This window comes from Abramis brama (genome assembly GCF_963993115.1).
Source record: "Abramis brama genome assembly, chromosome: 13".
In the NCBI taxonomy this organism is placed as follows: domain Eukaryota; kingdom Metazoa; phylum Chordata; class Actinopteri; order Cypriniformes; family Leuciscidae; genus Abramis; species Abramis brama.
Genome location: NC_139975.1, coordinates 4597476 through 4618918, shown reverse-complemented (window position 1 = coordinate 4618918; position 21443 = coordinate 4597476). Strand labels below are relative to the sequence as shown.

Genomic DNA, 21443 nt, shown 5'->3' with positions numbered 1-21443 from the left:
AAGCCAATGAGTTTTGAATGTTATATTTGTTTAAGTTAAAAATAAAACGTATTATAAACTAAACAAATCCATGGTTCATTGTCGGCAAAATGATCTTGATAGCCTTTATATTTCACCTCTATGTGGTTCAGTCTTGTATATTGATTAGGCCTACTTTGCTATTCTATAAATATATAGGCCTAATAAGTTGTATTATAATATGCTATAATGTATGAAATAGTATTATAATATGCTATAATGTATGAAATATATTTATCTAAATGTATCAATGTAAATGTATGTTTCAGGGGTTATTTTCCAAAATTTTCTTCCGTGGGGGGGGGGGGCATGTCACTGGACCCCAGGGGAAACAATAGCCAGATCATCGGCATACATAAAATGATTGATTAAAGCGTTACCAATCATACAACCGGTTTTGCCGCCTCTTAGTTGTTCTGATAAGTCATTCATATACAGGTTGAAAAGGGCCGGGGAGATGATTGACTCGGTCAAAAGCTTTAGAGGCATCTATTAAACCAATTACAGTATAGGAGGCAAAACTCCTCTGTTGTCTTTAATGACATGCACAAGAGTAACGGCTAACATCGAGTCTGGTAACATTCCATGGGTCATAAAGCCATTATAGCAAAAGGCAAGAAGGGCTGCAACCTTTGGGCTTGCATACTTAAGGTGCTCTGCTATGATTTGATCTGAGCCACTTGCTTTATTATCAGATAACTGAGAAATTGCTTGATGAACCTCATGAGTTGTGATTCCCAGTATGTCTCTTTTGGCAATATTTCCCACTTTATAAGGATCAATATATTGACGCAATTAAATAAAGCCGAGTAATGTTGCCTCCACAACTCCGCTATATTATCGGCTCCAGAAACTCCCTCTATAGTGCATGGTAACAGAGTATTAACCTTATTTAGAGCTCTTACCTCCCTCCAAAAGTCAGTGGTATTATTACAAAGAGTTATGTTTGCAAACATAACGAACTGCATATTTATACCTAGCATTAGTAATCTTTTTGATATATATATATATATATATAAATTACATATAGAAACACACACACAGTAATATTACGGAAGCGTATTGCATTCACTTGAGGAAAAATAATCTACTCTGTCTGTCAGAATTACGAGATAATTTTTCATGAAAAAAAGTTTTTGCTCAGTTTTTCTGAATTAACGAGTTAATTATCTCAGAATTATGAGATAATTTTTCATGAATAAAAAGTTTTTGCTCTGTTTTTCTGAATTAATGACTTAATTATCTCAGAATTACGAGATAATTTTTCATGAATAAAAAGTTTTTGCTCTGTTTTTCTGAATTAATGACTTAATTATCTCAAAATTATGAGATAATTTTTCATACAAAATATTTGCTCTGTTTTTCTGAATTAATGACTTAATTATCTCGTAATTCTGAGATAATTAAGTCATTAATTCAGAAAAACAGAGTAGATTATTTTCCCTCAAGTGAATGCAATACGCTTCTGTATAATATAAATGATATTTAAATAACTAAAATATATATTATACGATATTATAATATCCATTCCATTCCCATATTGTACTCTTAAGTTTCCATTTTCACCACAAGGAGGCAGTATTGCATAAAGTCATAAGACACTTGAGGCCATTGTTAAAGAGATTTTACGTGGTTAATGCGTGTTACATGAAGCAGAGAGCCTGAACACCCTGAAGTGTGGTAAAATCACAGTAAAGTATGGCTTCAAAAATGTATTCCAAGAGCAATATGATAAAATAACCCAATATTAAATTCAGATTCATGTTTACAAAATGCAACAATTGTAATAAGCAATTCTTAAATTGAGTTGTATTGATATTGTACTGTACTGAATAGTGTATATTATATTGTGCTGTACATTATACATACTAATGCAACTATGCATATTCTATTCTATTCTATTCTATTCTATTCTATTCTATTCTGTTCTGTTCTATTCTATTTCTTTCACCAAGCCATCAAGTGCATTTGTCTTGATATTATAGATGTAAAATGGTGCAGAATTGATCAGTGTGCATGTGGATGCATGTCTTTTAATTATTGTCTTTCTTTAAGCTTGCCTGTATGTAAATCTCATTTTCATAATAGCAGTCTTACCTGCTCATTTCACAGGTCAAAGGTCATGATAGGAAAACATTAAAATTATAAATAAACTAGATGATTGTGTTGTATTAAAGCTGAATATTACATGTTTCTCCAGGATGTGACGCATAATCTGATCATGTTCATTAAAAAACTCAGTGACAAACATCTGAATCAGAAGCAGAGATTATAAACTCTCACACATTCATTCATCTTACACTGACGATCAGAGTATCAGAGAGTTCGCTCACGCTTTACCCAGAATGCATCTCTGCAGTCATCTATGTTTAATGTGCCTGTAAGGTAGCAGTATGTCAAACAACACGGAAACGTCTCGCTCCGTCCCTCATTCTGTCCAGTCGTCTGTGTGTGTGTGTGTGTGTGTGTGTGTGTGTGTTTATGCTTGGATGCTTATCCTTTGGATTTTGACTTTAATTCAGCAAGACCAAGATAATCTCCTGTCAGATTACACACACACACACACACACACAGACAGACATACACACACACACACACACACACACACACACTTACAATCACAGTCACACACACAGAGTAAATATGGAAATTACCTGATGTACATCCCCTCACGGTTGATGTCCTTGTAGAAATTCTGAAAAGCAATGAAACGGAAATGTTAACTTTGAGCCTCTGTGTTGTTGACATATCTCTGAAGATAAGTGTGTGTGTGTGTGTTTGAGAGCTTTGAATATGTAATGCAAAATTATGATGATGGATTTCTGGACCTTTTGGATATTACACACCACGCGATGCTTATTTATGGAGTTTATTCATATATTGGAGTCATTTCATTAAAGTGGCGCTGGCGTCGCTCTGACCGTTACACAGAACAAACAGAAGTGAGAAGAAATGATTAGGAAAAGATTAATATTTATGGAGGATGAGAGTTAGTAAAGAGAGAGACAGTCATAGGCCATGTGTTGCATCATTACTGGAGGTTTAATGTGTTACACTGTGTGTGTGAGTGAGTGTGTGTGTGTGTGTGTGTGTGTGTGTGTGTGTGTGTGTGTGCGTGCGCGTGTGTGTGTGTGTGTGTGTGTATGTGAGAGAGAGAGAGAAAGTGAGTGTGTATGTGTGTGAGAGTCTGTGTGTGAGAGAATGTGTGTGTGTGTGTGTGTGTGCGTGTGTTAATGTGTGCGTGAGTGTGTGATTGAGTGTGAGCATGAGTGAGTGTGTGTGTGAGTGAGTCTGTGTGTGTGTGTGTGTGTGTGTGTGTGTGTGTGTGTGTGTGTGTGTGTGTGTGTGTGTGTGTGTGTGTGAGTCTGTGTGTGTGTGTGTGTGTGTGTGTGTGTGTGTGTGTGTGTGTGTGTGTGTGTGTGTGCGTGCGCGTGTGTGTGTGTGTGTGTGTGTGTGTGTGTGTGTGCGAGTGAGTGAGTGAGTGTGTGTTTCACTTAGAGGAATTATTCTGCCCGGATTTTTGCGGTATGAATAATAATTTAAAGAGGATGAGAGCTGACAGATTCATCACAGCCAGGAAATAAACTTGACAGCTGAATACAAATTTAAAACATAAGTTCATGCAGGAATCACTTCACAACAATATTCAGAAATCACTTTATCATGTGTTTATAATAATTTTTCCCTCAAAAGCTGGGTTTGTCCTCAGGGCCGTGGGCAGGGTCTATAATCACTGAGCTCCCACATGTGAGGTAGTTCTGGGACATAATCCTCTGGGAAAATGATGATTTCTCTGATCTACATTTGTGCATTTCAAGACATCTGAAGGACAAAAAATGGATGAGAAATATCTTTAAAACCACATGACTGCGCAACTGATTATCTGTCAATACCGGCTCTCTCCATCACTCATCTCCTCCTCTCCTAAAGCTGACCTTTGACTGATACTCTTCTCATTTTTATCTTCATCTGGCGCGTTTCCATTACAGATGTGCGCAAAACTTTTGCGATTTTTTCTAAATGTTGACAAAAAACTATTTCGAAATGACGGCGTTTCCATTAACCGATGTTATGCGACTAAAACTTCATTTTCTCCTCTTGCAATAAATAATTCCAAAAATCATGACGACGGACGTTGGTAGGATTATGTACTATATCCCAGCCACTGCACTGGCCATTATTATTAATCGAAGGAGACGTATGTGTGTTATCAAAGCATTAAAGGAACCGTATGTAAGATTGTGGCCAAAACTGGTACTGCAATCACTTTCAAATTACTGTAGAGCGGTGTATCCCCTCCCCCTCCCCCTGACTCGAGGTTGCCAGATAGGCTGCAGGATCCAGCAGGAACGTTTGTAGCTGCAGCTGTGGTAACTAGAGCAGAGCTGGCAACCCGGATGCCGAAACACTACTGCCTTCGTGATTGGTAGATAGGTGGAGGGTGGCGCTTCAGGCCAAAACACAACATGACAACATCAACATCAGTTGAGGGCTGCAACTTCACTTTTAAATGACAATATCCTGGCCGGACTACTGTTGTCAGAGATATAAGTATTTGAAATGAACATGATTTCTTAATGTCTAGTGACATATCAGGGCCATTTTATGATTAAATGAAATACATTTCTTACATACGGTTCCTTTAATGGTAAGGAACGACCCTTATTATACTGTGAGCGGCACATATGAGGAGTTTCTGGGTGTTTCTCACTCATTTCTGCTTCGAGGTCTTGATTGTGGCATTTCTTTGAGTATTCCTGTAATTCTTTTGTCTAATATGAGTTTAATAAAGAACTCTGTCTCGTATTCTGTCCAAACACACCGCGTCATCTACGTCAGGTGACTGTAAATGCGCAAAAACTGATTCCATTGCAGTTTTGCGAAATATTTCTTTTTCGAATTGCCTGAAAAACCTCCTCATGAGAGCGTAAAAACTTTTTTGCGACAAATGGGGAGTTTTTGTGAAATTGACGTGTTTCCATGTATGTTAGCCTGTATGTTGTTAATTTAGTTAATTTACTGAAGGCTACTATACTAGGTAAACACACTCTCAGACAAAAAGGTACAAAGCTGTCACTGGGGCAGTATCCTAAGGTACAAAAGCTAGGCAGTAGGCGACTAATATGTTCACTTAAGGTACTAATATGTACTTTTAAAGCTCCTTTAATGAACTATTATGTAGCATTTAGGGGTAAATAAGGTACAAAGATGTACCTTTTAGCTTTTGTACCTTAGGATACTGCCCCAGTGACAGCTTTGTACCTTTTTTTCCTAAAAGAGTGTAAGCTTATTAAATGAATTCATTATTAATCGTATGATAAAAATGGCTTCATTAATGCTTCTTGTCTACTGATCTGTACAGATCAATGTTCTTGTCCCCTTTAGTAACTAATTATTACATTACATGAATGACGTAAATTATATTGACCTATTTTCAATTCAAAATGGTGAAATTAGACACAAGTTTATTAGTTTGGCTTTTTTTTTTGTCGGTCGTTTAACACGAAAACAATTTATAAACAAAGCAATGTTTCCATCCCATGTGTTCAGGGAAACAAAACTGTGAAAATTGGCACAAAATAGGAAAGGAAATGAAAGTTGTAACCACTAGGGAACAAAACTGTGGCTTTTATTAAACGTAATAAATGACTTATGGTTTAAAGCCACAAATGAGTTTCATCAGTGAATCATTCAGTCACATTACTTCTTGTTTCCAAGTCACATGACATTTTTGATGTGCATCTCGACATGTGTTTGGTAAAAAAGAAACACATTTTAGAACTTGTATTTGCATCTTGATGTTTCCATCTGGCAATTTTAATGAGATATTATTAATAAATTTACATGTATGCAAATATATGTATGGAAACCCTGTGGGATTTTTCTGTTTTATAATATACAATGAATCATTTAATAGTTTAATACTAGCATCAGGTGTTAATTTAACAGAATTAGTGCAGCTTTCCTGAGCAATTAAACACATCCACTGGAAAAGGCTTTCATTTATGTTATTATAACATTTATTAATATTCTGAAATACCCTTATTTTATTTCAGTTAAATTGCCAAGGCAAGAATTCTAATTAAATTTTGAGCATTTTAAGTTATTCATCCAATTATAACAGCTTTATTTTAATTTGAATTGTTTTAGTCTTTGCTTATTTCATCACTGTTCATTATGGGATGGATCTGCTTTTAAACCTCCAGTGTTTATGCTGGAATATTTATGTGGTAACACTTTACAATAAGGTTCATTAGTTAACATTAGTTAACATGAACTAAGAATGAACGATACTTCTTCAGCATTTATTAATCTTAGTTAATATTAATTTCAACATTTACTAATACGTTATTAAAATCAAAGGTTGCATTCGTTAACATTAGTTAATGCACTGTGAACTAACATGAACAGCTGGATTTTTATTAACTAACATTAACAAAGATTAATAAATACTGTAACAGATGTATTCCTCATTATTAGTTCATGTTAGTTAATACATGAATTAATGTTAACTAACCTTATTGTAAAGTGTTACCATTTATCTTCATCTACGTGTTTGTTAAATAAAATGACGGGCCAGACCGATGAGAAAATCCCTTTATAGATAGATAGATTACCTTTATTGTCATTTTAAACATGTTTAACAATGTTTTCACTGACGTGTATGTGTGTGAGATGTTAAAGTGGTGTTTTTGCAGTGGGTGGGCGGGGCTTACCAGAAGATTGACAGTGCAGCTCATGCGGTTGTTCCGACTGTCATCGCTCATCACTGTACGGTAGTCAAGGAGACGCTCGAGGAGGCCGGTCACCAGGGTAACGAAGTGTTGCACCTCGGTCACCAACAGGGGGCGTCCCTGAGCGCACTCTAAAAGACTGAAGAGGCACACGGTCAGACCAGCTCTCGTGCTCCTGGCTTCAGTTTGAGTCGAGATTCAGGAGGATTTAGAGGTTCTTATGGAGTGAAGCCATGATTATACAAGACCACAATGTGTGTCTGTGTGTGTGTGTGTGATGGGTAGGTTTAGTGGTCGGGTTAGTGTGTGTGTGTGTGTATGTGTGTGATGGGTAGATTTAGGAGTCGGGTTGGTGTATGTGTGTGTGTGTGTGATGGGTAGGTTTAGGGGTCGGGTTAGTGTGTGTGTGTGTGATGGGTAGGTTTAGGGGTCGGGTTAGTGTGTGTGTGTGTGTGTGATGGGTAGATTTAGGAGTCGGGTTAGTGTGTGTGTGTGTGTGTGTGTGTGTGTGTGTGTGTGTGTGTGTGTGATGGGTAGATTTAGGAGTCGGGTTAGTGTGTGTGTGTGTGTGTGTGTGTGTTTGTGTGTGTGTGTGTGTGTGCGTGTATGTGTGTGATGGGTAGATTTAGGAGTCGGGTTAGTGTGTGTGTATGTGTGTGATGGGTAGATTTAGGAGTCGGGTTAGTGTATGTGTGTGTGTGTGTGTGTGTGTGTGTGTGTGATGGGTAGATTTAGGGGTAGTGTTAGTGTAAGGGGACAGAATATACAGTTTGGACAGTATAAAAACCATTACGTCTATGGAGAGTCCCCACAAACATAGAGAACCAGACTGTGTGTGTGTGTGTGTGTGTGTGTGTGTGTGTGTGTGTGTGTGTGTGTGTGTGTGTGTGTGTGTGTGTGTTCGTACATGCTCTGTAGCAGCTCCATGTATCTCTCGTCTCCTCCGCCTCCTTCCACTTCATGATCCAACTTCAGAATGATCTCGTTCTCAAACTGAGAGGCAGAGAGAGAGAGAGAGAGAGAGAGAGAGAGAGAGATCATTAAAAAGTTAAACAGTGTCATATGCTAAACTGTGTGTGGGGGCAGGTTTTTCCACTGTTTTCTGGAAAGCATCTATTAACAAATAGCAAAACCTAGTTGTTGTGATGTCCCAACAAGACAAATCATAAACCCTAAACATGCTAAAACATAATTCATTCAATAAATACTTTTAAAAAAAAGTTTAAATTTAATCCTCAGAATTAAAAATATTTTACAATTATTTTTTAACACATTTTACCATGTTTAAATTCAATCCCCAGGATCATAAATATTCCATAGATTTTTTACAAATATATATTTTGTAAATCCATTCCATAGAACTATAGACATATTCCATAGAAATATCTTTACAAATATTTTACATTTTACTATCTTTAAATCCATTCCATACAATTATAGAAATATTCCATAGAAATATTTTTAACACATTTTCAGCTGTTTAAATCTATTCCACTGAAAAAATACAGATGGAGTCTGTGCCTGGCCTATGCTAATTATAATTAACTCATCAGAACAATAATACAAATGAATGTGAAGTCCCCACAGGAAAGGAGTTTAGCTTATTTTAAGAATAAAGGAAATCAAATCGAGATCTCTGCCTTGATATAAAAACAGTGTGTGTGTGTGTGTGTGTGTGTGTGTGTGTACCTTTTTGAAGTTTCCGGAGTGGTTGTGTTCACACTGCATCATGTCAAAGAATATCGGGATGGTTGCTCTCCGCAGCTCTTCCTCAGGGATGAGCGTCATCTCCAGGATAGGACCCACCATCGTGGGAATGAAACAGATCTTATTCATACCTGAAAGTTATGAAAGTTAATTAGCATAGACTTTATATTCATAACGCGTTCGTATCACTGTGTTTGTGTACACACAGTCTTACCGAGCTTGTACCACATGTCTCTGATAGCGAAACCAATCAGCCTCCTCATGTCCCCGTATCTGAATGAAAGAATCAGGCGTGTTTATGCATATTTTATTGTTGCACTATAGTGGTGAGGGCCAGACTTCTGAAAACATTATAAATAGAGTGTGTCTGTGAGCAGTTTCCGCTGGTTTAACTGGGAGGATTCTGGTTTAAGACTCACTTGGCCAAAATCGTGGTCCTTTTGGTGGGAGAGAAATGCTGCAACTGCAAAGACTCCTGGGTAATAAACGCCACAGCCAAATGGAAGTAATTATTCCATAACTACAAGAGAGAGAGAGAGAGAAATCATGATAAAATGAAATAGGGATGTTAGATATCAGTGCTATTAAAGCTAATTGAATCTGATCTTGATAAAGCTCATGTAAGACACACACACACACACACCGACCTGCACTTCAAAGTTGTTGTTGTCGAGGAACTTGAGGTTCATGGTGTCGGCGTATGTGTTGATCGCTCGGAGGAACACTCTGATTGGACGAACATACCAGGGTTATTATTGTTAACTAAAACTAAAACCACAGAAAAACATCTTCATTACTTAAAATAAATAAAAATAAATAAAATTAAAATAAATAAAATAAAATAAAATTAAATTAAATTAAATTAAATTAAATTAAATTAAATTAAATTAAATTAAATTAAATTAAATTAAATAAAATTAAATAAAATTAAATAAAATTAAATAGTTTCAGCTGGTTCTAATTTTCATTTAGTTTAACTTGATTTATGTACTAAAATAACTAAAATAGGCATATTTAAAATTAAAATAAAAACAATTTAATAAAAAATAAAAAAATCTTTAAAACAGAAAATATACAAATAAAAACATTCAAAATATGAATAAAAACTATAATAGTATCTCTCATTGATTCTTAATAAAAGTTCACAAACGTGAAACTTTTTTAAGCATGTTTGTTTGACTTCTGTATTAATCCACGATTTCTACAGATGACATCAAATGAAGTTTGGATACTTGATTCACATTTCTAAATGTCTGAACATCATTCCTCAGATCATGTGTTTGTATCTGTGTCTCAAATGCTGCAGTATCTTTTCCCTAACATCACTTTTCTTCAATATTGAGTATCAGTGTCTTTGAATCAGCTGTTTTTTTTCCTTCAATTTCACAACATTTTCAAACTGAATAAATTTCAGATGTTTTGCTTGTAAGGTGTAGTAAAAGTGTTTTTATGCAACTTTCTTCACAATAAATAATATCTGATTCAGTATTTCAGGTATTGTTGAGTGTGTCTAAAGTGTTGAACTGCTGTTTGTGTTCACAGTATCTGAAGATCCGCAGGGTCACAGATGAACATAAAACACTGATATTGAATTCCAGGGAAATATACTGAGGTCAATAAAACACAATATACTGCCACTGTCTGCCATTAAAAAGAACACACAAACACGTGAACAATCCATATTTTCAGCGAGCTCAGTATGTGACGCTTCTCTCTGACTCTGCAGGTTTATTCCTCTCTAAATCTCTCTTTCTCTCTTGTCTGAAGTCTAATCAATGTTAACATAGTGTTTGTGCTCCCGAAGACTCGGAGATCTCTGGACTGACGGTGGCTGTTACTGTGGTTCGTCTCAGGAACTCGAGTGTGTTGGTGTTTTCTCAGGAACTCGAGTGTGTTGGTGTTTTCGTGTGTGTTTTTGCACTCACCGGTTTTGCACCATGATCATGGTGACCCAGTCAGAAGGATAGACATGTTTACCAATGAGATCCTTAAACAACAGAAACGTCTCCATCAGGAAGTCCTGCAAGAACAAACACAAGATGCTTAACAGCAGACAAACGGATAGACAGACAGACAGACAGACAGACAGACAGACAGACAGACAGACAGACAGATAGACAGACAGACAGACAGACAGACAGACAGACAGACAGACAGACAGACAGACAGACAGACAGACAGACAGATAGATAGATAGATAGATAGATAGATAGATAGATAGATAGATAGATAGATAGATAGATAGATAGATAGATAGTCTTACCACTAGGTCTGAGGTCCCATTGAAGGTCTCGATGTAACAGGAATAGTGTCTGTCTCCCATCTGACTGAGAATCGCCGTCATACAGGCCACCACACGAGACTAGAGAGAGAGAGAGAGAGAGAGAGAGAGACAGATCTGAGGATTAAGTCTGAACTTCAACAACAACAAATACATAAGTCCTGAAAGTCCCGACTCTGCTCAGCTGATGGGACGGAAGATGATGAACAACATTTCAGACAGTTTAGAGAATCTTTCAATCATTCAAATCGATGTCCAATTTCCCCTCCATCGTCACTCTGCATGTGCCATCCCTCACTCTCTCTCTCTCTCTCTCTCCCTCTCTCTCTCTCTCTCTCCCTCTCTCTCTCTCTCCCTCTCTCTCTCTGAGCGGATGCTGTGAGTGAGTGGGCAGAGTCGGCGTGTGCGACTATTCTTTCTTTCTTTCTTTTTATACTGTACTTTCTTTCTTTTATACTTTTATACTAAAACATTTTTGAAAACAATACAAAGAAAGTTTAAGGAGTGGGGGGGTTTGAGGAACACTGTTAACCAGCGATTTGCTGCTCAGCAATGGCAGGTCCAAGCCAAACAAAGTTTGAGCAACTTTCACGCAGGCATGGGATAAAACTCGCGCTGTGATGAACTGCTCTGTGGAGGATTGTAGTTTGGCTGTGATATAGCATAATATCTGCTTCTCGAATGAACAGTGCTGTGGTTATCTTCCTTGATACCATTGAGAAGGTAAACAGTGTAGTAGTAAGAGCGGAGTAGTAATTCAGTGAAGGGATTCTTACTCACTTGAGCTCTACTAGAGGAGGGGTGGCTGTCCTTTTTGCTAAGAATTTCTTACCCATCTCATGTGAAGTTAAACGTGAATATCTGGCTAATATTTGTAAGGGCTCAGTTTGAAAAATTCAAGGCTGTTTTTATTATGTTTATGCTCCAACAAATGGTAACGAAAGATTAGACCGAAAGCATAATGAACCTTATGTTGCTTTAAGTCGTGCTTTAAATGAACTGATTGAGACCCATAGCTTATGTGAACTATGGAGGGAACTAAATAATAATGTAAGACAATACACGTGGGTATATAATAGAGTTTTTTTTTTCTTTAGCCAGATTGGATTGGTTTTATTGTTTAAGCATCATTTTAATGTTGTGAAAAGTTGTTTTATAACACCAACTGTTTTTTCTGATCATTGTCTAGTCACATGTAATGTGCTTATAATAAATATGAAGCCAAAGAGCACATACTGGCATTGTAACACTTCCCTGTTAAGTGAGGTACATTTTAGAGATGTTTTTGTTTCTTTCTGGAATGATTTTAAATTAAGAAAACCGTGTTTTAAAAATGTACGTCAGTGGTGGGACAATGGAAAGGTTGAAGTGAAAGTACTTTGTCAACATCTTTAGACATCACTAGATCAATGGAAAAACTTGAGTCTGAAATAATGGAGGCACAAGGGTTGGCAGAGATCACTGGGGAGGAAAGACATATAGAGACACTTAAAGGGATGGCTCGGAGTAAAATCAAACAGGCGCTAATGGATCCAAGACTGTATCTCGTAAATTACCGCACTAATAATGCCCAGAATGGTGCCAAACTTCTACAGTAGTACAAATAGGTTCTGTACTCATAAAACGAGGCATTGGAAAGTTTGTACGTACATCAGGAGTTTATTTAAATAACACTTGCCTGATGGCTAATGCTACCGCTAACCCGGACGTCGAGGTCACTTCCGTGATTAGGGAAAAGCACGTAAAAGTCCTGGCAGGTTGATTTTACTCTGAACCATCCCTTTAAAACTAAGACATCTCTTCTTTCAGATTTGCTCGGCATTAAAGCAAAGGGGGCTCTGGTCCGATCTCGCTTTCAGAATTTAACGCAAATGGATGCCCCATCTAAGTTTTTCCTTAGTCTTGGAAAAAAAGAACGGTCAGAGTCGCTATATTCACTCCTTATGCTCTGAAAATGGGCAGGAATTGACAAAGACATCTGATATTAGAAAACGAGCTGTACAGTTCTATGGCAAATTGTATAGTAGTGAATAAAGAAAGGACGAGGAGTTGTCTGCTTGCTTCTATGAAGGTCTGCCAAATGTCTTGGAGGACTCAAAGGCAGAGCTGGAGACGCCTCTTTCGGAAGAGGAGCTTCGGAACGCTCTCAAGAGCATGGAGAGTGGAAAAGCTCCTGGGATGGATGGATGGACTCCCAGCTGAGTTTTATAAAGAGTTTTGGGCTGTGCGGGGCGAGGACCTGCTGGCAGTCCTGAATGAAAGCTCTTTGCCCTTGAGCTGTAGGAGAGCAGTGATCACATTGCTGCTTAAAAAGGGTGATTTGCAGGAGATCAATAACTGGAGACCTGAGAGTTTGCTTTGTTCTGATCTTAAAGTCCTTTCTAAGACTCTGGCTAATAGACTGAGAAAAGTGATGGGGCAGGTCATTAATTTTGATCAGACGTATCGTGTGGCGGGTAGGCCAATCACAGATAATGTCTGTCTCATACGGGATATTTTAAGTGCTTCGAGTCTTTTAGGGGTAAATTTGGGGTTTATCTCTATTGACCAAGAAAAAGCATTCGATTGCTGAGCATCAGTATCTATGGGCATTTGGTTTTAGTTCTGGTTTTGTTGATATGATAAAAGTGTTGTACCAGGACAGGTCAATGGTGGTTTGAGTGCCCCTTTTAAAGCTAGTAGAGGGTGTGCACTGTCTGGTATGCTTTACTCCTTAGATATTGAACCAATGCTGAATAAATTAAGAAATAAGATTAAAGGTTTAACATTGTATCATGATATACAACATCAAATTTCAGCTTATGCCGAAGATGTAATTGTGTTGGTAAATGGGCAACGAGACTAATGATTTGGTTGTGGTGGTGAGACAGCATTGAGCATTCAGAGTGAGAATCCAATCGCAGTTTATTAACAAATATAATCCAAGGTCATAGTCCATACCAGGCCAACCATACCAAGCACATGTAATCAGTCCAAACACAAATACAATCCACCGAGGAAGATGGGAACACGAAATCCAAAACTCAGGAAAATATAAAGAAACCAGGAACTGCTCAAAATGCTGACAGAGTGTGAACCACCCCAAACAAACAATCAATCAAGACTTGACACTGAATAAAGGCAAAAGGCATTTAAATAGACAGGGTGATGATGAAATGAAACAAGACACAGCTGAAACCGATAAACTAATAATGAGCAGAGGGTTCTGGGAAATGAAGTCCAGGAATAACAGAGTCTATAGAGACAGTGAGGGACTAGGCTGCCATCAGTTGGCACATGATGGCGCCTGCAGCTGACAGATGAAACAGAGACATTAATCAGCTGGTTTCTGTTCTTAATGATTTTGGAATAATTTCAGCTGCAAAAGTTGATTGGGAGAAGAGTGAAGCACTGGCTGTTGGGAAATGGGAGGAAGGGCTAGCAAAACTACCTGGTGGGATGAGTTGGAAGAAAGAAGGTTTATTTAAATATCTAGGAATACATCTTGGAACGAACTGTGAAGGGGTGATTGAAAAAATAGAAGGAAAATTGAAAAAATGGAAATGGATTCACTCACAATTGTCATTTAGAGGAAAAGGTTTCTACAAGAGCCTCAACATTATGGCATAGATTATCTTGTGTGGATCCACCTGTTGGACTACTGTCCCGATTACAGGTAATTCTAATGATTTTTTTTTTTGGGACTGCTCTTTCTTTCCGAATGAAGAGGGAGGACAAGGCTTGGTGCATTTACCAAGCAGACACGCTACCTTTCGTCTGCAGTTTATTCAGACATTTCTGACTGGCCCTGTTGATCTGGCGTGGAGGAAGATGGCAAAAACGATTTTACACACAGTAGACGGGCTTGGACTGGATGCTGCGCTGTTTCTAATGGATGCTAAACAATTACGTTTGGCTGGAGTGCCTCGATTTTATGGTGAGCTTTTCAAAGTGTGGGGACTTTTAAATGTTTGCAGACTGGAGGACCAATTCTTTGTACTGGTTACTTGAAGAACCTCTAATCAAAGGAGCTTGCATGGATATTGCGGGAGAGAATATCCCGGGATTTACTCAGAGACTGTGTGCTTCTAAAACTGTGGCATTGAGGCACATAGTTAATGAGGCTGGACCTGAGATGAGTGATATAAATGCAGTAGCTACTTTGTTGGGTCAGAGGTCAATGCGCCACACACTAAGTATAGTGGATATGTGGAAAACAAGACTGACAAATGAGGAATTGATTTTAATAAAGGATTTTAAGAATGGAAGAGTGACTCTGGATATAAGAGACCCATTTCCAAAACTTGGGATTACACCAGACTTAAAAGAAATGTCAGGACCTTTGTTTATTCTTTTGATATCATGATTGAATAAAGTTTGTTATTAAAAATCAAATCTCTCTCTCTCTCTGTCTCTCTCACTCTCTCTCTCTCTCTCTCTCTCTCGCACTCACTCTCTCGCATTCACTCACTCTCTCTCTCTGACACTCACTCACTCACTCACTCTCTCTCGCACTCTCTCTCTCTCTCTCTCTCGCACTCACTCACTCACTCTCTCTCTCTTTCTCTCACACTCACTCACTCTCTCTCGCACTCTCTCTCTCTCTCTCTCGCACTCACTCACTCACTCTCTCTCTCTTTCTCTCGCACTCACTCACTCTCTCTCGCACTCTCTCTCTCTCTCTCACTCACTCACTCACTCTCTCTGATCAGATGATAAATGATACAGGTAGAGGGGAAAAGTGATGGATGATGGATGGATGTTTGCAGACAGAGAGGTGAGACCCATCACTCACAGAGACCTCACAATCCTGACTGTACGCTGCTGATAAAGCGTGTGTGTGAATATGAATGAAATTAAGTGTGCAGTTTATTCTGGCGTAAAGCAGTATATAAAAACTGGAAGACGGCAGTGTCTTTAAAACAAATATACACTATCGTTCAAAAGTCTCTGGGTCATTAAAGTGTTTTTGAAAGAAGTCACTTCTGCTCATCAAGGCTGCATTTATAAAAACACAGTAAAAACAGCAATATTCTGAAATATTGTTACAGTTTAAAACAGCTGTTTTCTATGTGAATATATAGTAAAGTGTAATTTATTCCTGTGATCAAAGCTGAATTTTCAGCATCATTACTCCAGTCCTCAGTGTCACATGATCCTTCAGAAATCATTCTAATATGATGATTTGATGCTCAAGAAAAGATTATTATCAATGTATTTCATATATTCTCATATTTTTGCAGAAACGTTGATACATATTTTTAGTGATTCTTTGATAAATAGAAAGTTCAAAAGAACAGCATTTATTCGAAATAGAATCTTTTGTAACATTATAAATGTCTATACTCAATTTAATGCATCAATTTAATGCATCCTTGCTGAATAAAAGTATTAATTTCTTTATTTTTTACAGTCTTACTTACCCCCAAACATTTGAACAGTGATGGTGTATTTTTTTAGTTTATTGCAAAACATAATATATATATATATGTAATAGTTTGAGAGTGTAATGAAAATGATTACATCATCCGTAATGCATCATGGGATCATTATACTCTATGTATACTACTGTACGTTAGAATACACAAGAAAATATAGTAACATTGAAAAAATGACACGCTTCTCCTTTAAGATTTAAAAGTTAAGTGATAAATCCAGCAGGCATACTCAGTCCAAAGAGAAGAGTTTCAAACGATTGTGCTGAGACAGACTCAAGTGATGTTCCCATACGCTGGTTAAAGAGCTCTGAGACTCGGCCTGCTGCTGGAAATATGCTGATAACACACACCTCTATTCCTATATAAATGGTGAGATTTCTCTGTTGTGTGTGATACATCTCCCTGCTGTCTGTCTGCAGTGTGAAAAACAAAGACAGAATGATAATAAAACACACACATCAGCTCTGCTCGCTAATGCACAACACACACATCACATGTACATTCACTGAAACCCAGTGAGCTGCCTAACACACTGCGATTTCAGCAATCCTATTAGATCATTACAAATCACACTGTACGACGGATCTAATAAACCCGGGTACGACATGTGTGTAGACTGCATGATGATCACATCTGCTGAATCGTGGGTTAGTATAGAAGAATAAAATGTGCTAGTGGTAAACAAACAGAGCGAGATGAATCACACTTTAGAAAATTGTGTTTTTTATGTGCGTTTGTAAAAAAAGAGTGAAAGAGGAGAATATGGACGCGGTCATGGCAGGAAAAGAGGCAAACTTGGCATGACAATTTTGCAAATGGAGCTTGAGGTGATTCGTTTTAAGTTTTAGTGCCATGTTGCATTGATCTGTAAGACTGGAAAAACTGGAAGAACTGGTTAAGGAACGACCACTCCTCGAGTAGACAAAAGACCTTGCTGGAAATTAACATTTGAACTCCCCCTTGTGCACTATCGAGACGAAAGTCTCACCTCCGAGTCATCCTAATCTACATTTCATTCCCTCATCCCTCACCCCCTCTCTCTCATGCTGAGATCACCTGAATTCACCCAAGAAAATATATAGTTTAATGTGAATGATTGAGTATTATACATGTTTAGTATCATTTGAAATGTCTCAGTGCGACTGGTACAAATGTCTCATTTCCAAATAAGTAAAACAAAAGGTAATAAGGTTTTTAAGAGTTTAGAGATGGCTGGCACATAAAGGAAGGTGGTCTCCTGGCAAATGGTCTCCTGCTCTGAAAAGGTGTCAACTCCGAATGTAAATTCCCAGTGTTAGCAGATGTTTCCATGTGAAAGAGGTTCTGTCTATATAATGAAATGCTGCAAAGGGCTCTGGGCCTTTTTGTAACTCAACTCTTAGCATTATGTATTTTAATGTTAGGTTTGCATCTCTTCTCTTTATTCCAGAGCATTTGATGTTATTGTATTGATTATCCTTGAATTGATTATGTAATTGGCATGATACATTTACCTGACATAATAAATTGTTGCATTTGATTATTCTAACTGACTTTAACACTATTTTCATTAAAGAGTTAAAAAGAATAGTCAAACATTCGCTCACTTTTAATGATGCACGGATATCATTAAAACCTTTTAATTTATGGAGTCAGATGAAATAACGAGAAAATACATATGAGAAAATGTATTGCATTTAATCAAAAATACTTTGCCACGAGAAAAGATCACGGTTTAAGAGCCACGACCACAGAAATCAACACGATTGGTCATCTTTCATCCGGAACAGACCAAAATCATACAATGTGTACTGGGCATTACAAGACAGGGACATTCAAGCCTGATCCAAGTCAAAAATCTACATAGACTTCTGACTATCAACATAAAGTCTGGTCCATTTTGCAGCTTTGCAGCAGAGAGACCAAACACACCATTTATTATATATATAATATATGAATACATATATTATACAAAACCTTTTGCATTTTTAAAATAAAGATTAAACATTTACCATACATCCATAAAAATAGTCTTAATAATACACTCGCTGGCTACTTTATTAGGTCACCTGTTCAACTGCTCATTAATGCAAACATCTAGTCAGCCAATCACATGACAGCAACTCACTGCATTCAGGCATGTAGAGATGATCAAGAGGATCTACTGAGTCAAACTGAGCATCAGAACGGGGATTTAAGAGACTTTGAACGTGGCGTGATTGAGTATTTCAGAATCTGCTAATCTTCTGGGATTTTCACACACAAGCGTCTCTAGAGTTTGAATGAGCCGAAAAAGAGAAAATATCCAGTGAGCCGCAGTTCTGTGGGAGAAAATGCCTTGTAGAGGTCAGAGGTCAGAGGAGGATGACCAGACTGGTTCAGCTGATAAAGGCAACAGTGACTCAAATAAACACCCGTCTCAGTCGAGGTCTGCAGAAGAGCATCTCTGAACACACAACATGTTGAAGCTCCAGCAGAAGAGCTCCAGCAAACTGAGGCTGCGATTCACTCGGGCTCACCAACATTAGACGACAGAAGATTGGAGAAACGTCTCCGGCTCTGATGAGTCTTGATTTCTGCTTCTACATTCAGATGGTCGGGTCAGAATTTGGTGTAAACCACATGAAAGCATGATCATCCAGTCTCGTCTCAGCGGTTCTGGCTCCTGCTGCTGCTGTAATGGTGTGGAGGAACATTTTCTTGGCACACTTTGGGCCCTTTATGACCAATTGAGCATCGATTAAACATCTCAGTTTACCTGAACATGTCTATCTCTTTATGACCACAGTGTATCCTCTTCTGATCAGCTCAAATCATCTCAAACTGGTTTCTTGAGCATGACAGTGAGTTCACGATTCTTATTACGGTTTTACCTTTAAGGACGTCCCTGCGTGTCCTTTAGTCTTTAGATTTATCAGACTTCTGAGGACAAATTTGTCCCTAAAGTATAGTTAAGTAAATACACACACACGCAAACTCACACAAACACCCAAAGGCATAGAAAAGGACATCATGTTTGATGAAAATCTACAGTCAACAAAGGAACCACACACACACATACACACACACACACTCAGAAATGGCAGGCAGGGCGGCAGTAGCGTTAGAGGTGTAATCTGTGTTATGTAATAAATCTAATTAAATAGAGCGGTGTCATCTATAAGGACAGATGGCTCACTCTGCCGAATGAAAATAAAACCACGCACACATGAGTCATGAATATCCCTTCATCCTGATTCCAGCGTCGCACCTGTTCAAACATCTCTTATCTTTTCTGATCCGTTTCCTGTTTCTTTCGTTACTCATTGAGAAAATAATCCATGCAGACCCCCACCATTTCATATCTCTGCTAAAATGTTAATTTGATTTCCGGTGGCTTCTAGATAGAATCAGGCCAAAGTTTACAGAGCTAAAATTGCCAGAGCTAAAATTGTGTGTGTGTGTGTGTGTGTGTGTGTTTGTGTGTGTGATGAGTAGGTTTAGGGGTTTTGTGTGTGTGTGTGTGTGTGTGTGTGTGTGTGTGTGTGTGTGTGTGTGGGTCTGAATTAGAATTTTCAATCATTAAATTAAATTAAATTAGATTAGAATCAAATTAAATCATTAAATTAGAAATAATACCAGAACCAGATAATTGTAAAAACTAAGATCAGAAATCAATTCAGAATTTAGAATTTTACTAGAATTACAATTAGAACTAAAACTGTAGACTTTTAATAAAATATTTAATATAGTATTACATAAATTAGATTAATTACAATAGCATACACAATAAAATCAGTAGGTCCACATAATGCATTATTATTGTAAATGTATGTAATAACATAATATATTGTAGTAAAATTACAAATTATGAGTAAAATCCTGAATCATCTAAACTGGGAGTGATGTTTTCATTTCTAATTTTACTTTACACTATCTATTTTATTTCCCTATTCTTGTTTACTACAGTTTCACTTGATATTGCACTAGTTGTTTTGGGAGACTTGGTAACACAAAAATACAGTTTTTGCCATCGTTTGAGAGACTCAGACAGAGATAAAAATATAAAAGATTGAGAGACACAGATAGAAAGACAGACACTCGGCTCAGACTGTGACAGAATAACTGATGACAAAGAAAACACAGAAATAGACGAGACGTGGAGAGACGCAAAGGAGGGCAAAAGACACAAACACACACACACACACACAAACCTGTGACGTCTGTGAGCATTTGGGAGTATGTGTGTGCAGGCATGCATGCTTTGAGTATGTATGTGTGTGTGTGTGTGTGTGTATGTGTATGCTTTGAGTACAGGTGTGTGTGCGTCCATGCTTTGAGTATAGGTAGGTGTGTGTGTGTGTGTGTGTGTGTTTGTGTGTGTGTGTATCTGTGTGTGTGTGTGTATGCTTTGAGTATAGGTGTGTGTGTCCATGCTTTGAGTATAGGTGTGTGTGTGTGTGTGTGTGTGTGTGTGTGTACGTGTGTGTGCGTGCGTGTGCATGTGTTCATGCTTTGAGTATAGGTAGGTGTGTGTAGACGTGTGTGTGTGTGTGTGTGTGTGTGTGTGTGTGTGTGTGTGTGCGTGAATGCTTTGAGTATAGGTGTGTGTGTGTGTGTCCATGCTTTGAGTATAGGGGTGTGAGTATGTTCACGATTCACGATGCTTTGAGTATAGGTAGGTGTGTGTAGACGTGTGTGTGTGTGTGCATGCTTTGAGTATAGGTAGGTGTGTGTAGATGTGTGTGTGTGTGTGTGTGTGCATGCTTTGAGTATAGGTGTGTGTTCATGCTGTGACTATAGAGGTGTGCGTATGTGTGCATGCTTTGAGTATAGGTAGGTGTGTGTAGACGTGTGTGTGTACAGTATGTGTGTATGTGTTCTTCAGTCACTTGTCCTGGTTTTAGTTCTTCTTTCCCTGAGGCTGTAACCTTATCTACATCTTTCTCATTCTGTCATTTTCCTCCTCTTATCCCCCCCCCCCCCCCCCCCCCACACACACACACACACACAGTCTTCCCTTTCTCATTTTCATCACTTCTCTCTCTCTCTCTCTCTGTAAACTGATGTTATGAGATTCCAGCTCCACTTCAGATCAAATTAAAGTGAGCTTTAGTGAGAGCAAACCACACGGCCTGCCTTCATCCATAAATGAGGACGTCACATACATCTATTGTTTTTATGTAAGACTAAAAGCAATGAATACAGACCAACAGTAACATATATTTAAAAACGTCATAATCCAAATCAGATTTTCTATTGATGGCGTCCTCAAGGGAGGTTTTGTCAGATTTAGCACACGAGTGTTATTTCAGTATGATTGAGATG

General features: G+C 38.0%; 1 protein-coding gene across 2 annotated transcripts in view; it reads right to left on the bottom strand.

Moving 5' to 3' along the window:
- The window catches only part of dock2 (dedicator of cytokinesis 2), a 111033-nt gene that overhangs the window by 12530 nt on the left and 77060 nt on the right, over positions 1–21443 (bottom strand). For both annotated transcript variants that reach the window (XM_084133917.1, XM_084133916.1), the window contains exons 27-35: positions 10723–10821; positions 10385–10479; positions 9107–9185; positions 8879–8979; positions 8674–8732; positions 8442–8590; positions 7660–7745; positions 6735–6891; positions 2673–2713 (exon numbers count right to left, since the gene is read on the bottom strand). In XM_084133917.1, coding sequence (XP_083990043.1) covers positions 2673–2713; positions 6735–6891; positions 7660–7745; positions 8442–8590; positions 8674–8732; positions 8879–8979; positions 9107–9185; positions 10385–10479; positions 10723–10821 — 866 coding nt within the window. The remainder of the gene's footprint in view (positions 1–2672; positions 2714–6734; positions 6892–7659; positions 7746–8441; positions 8591–8673; positions 8733–8878; positions 8980–9106; positions 9186–10384; positions 10480–10722; positions 10822–21443) is intronic.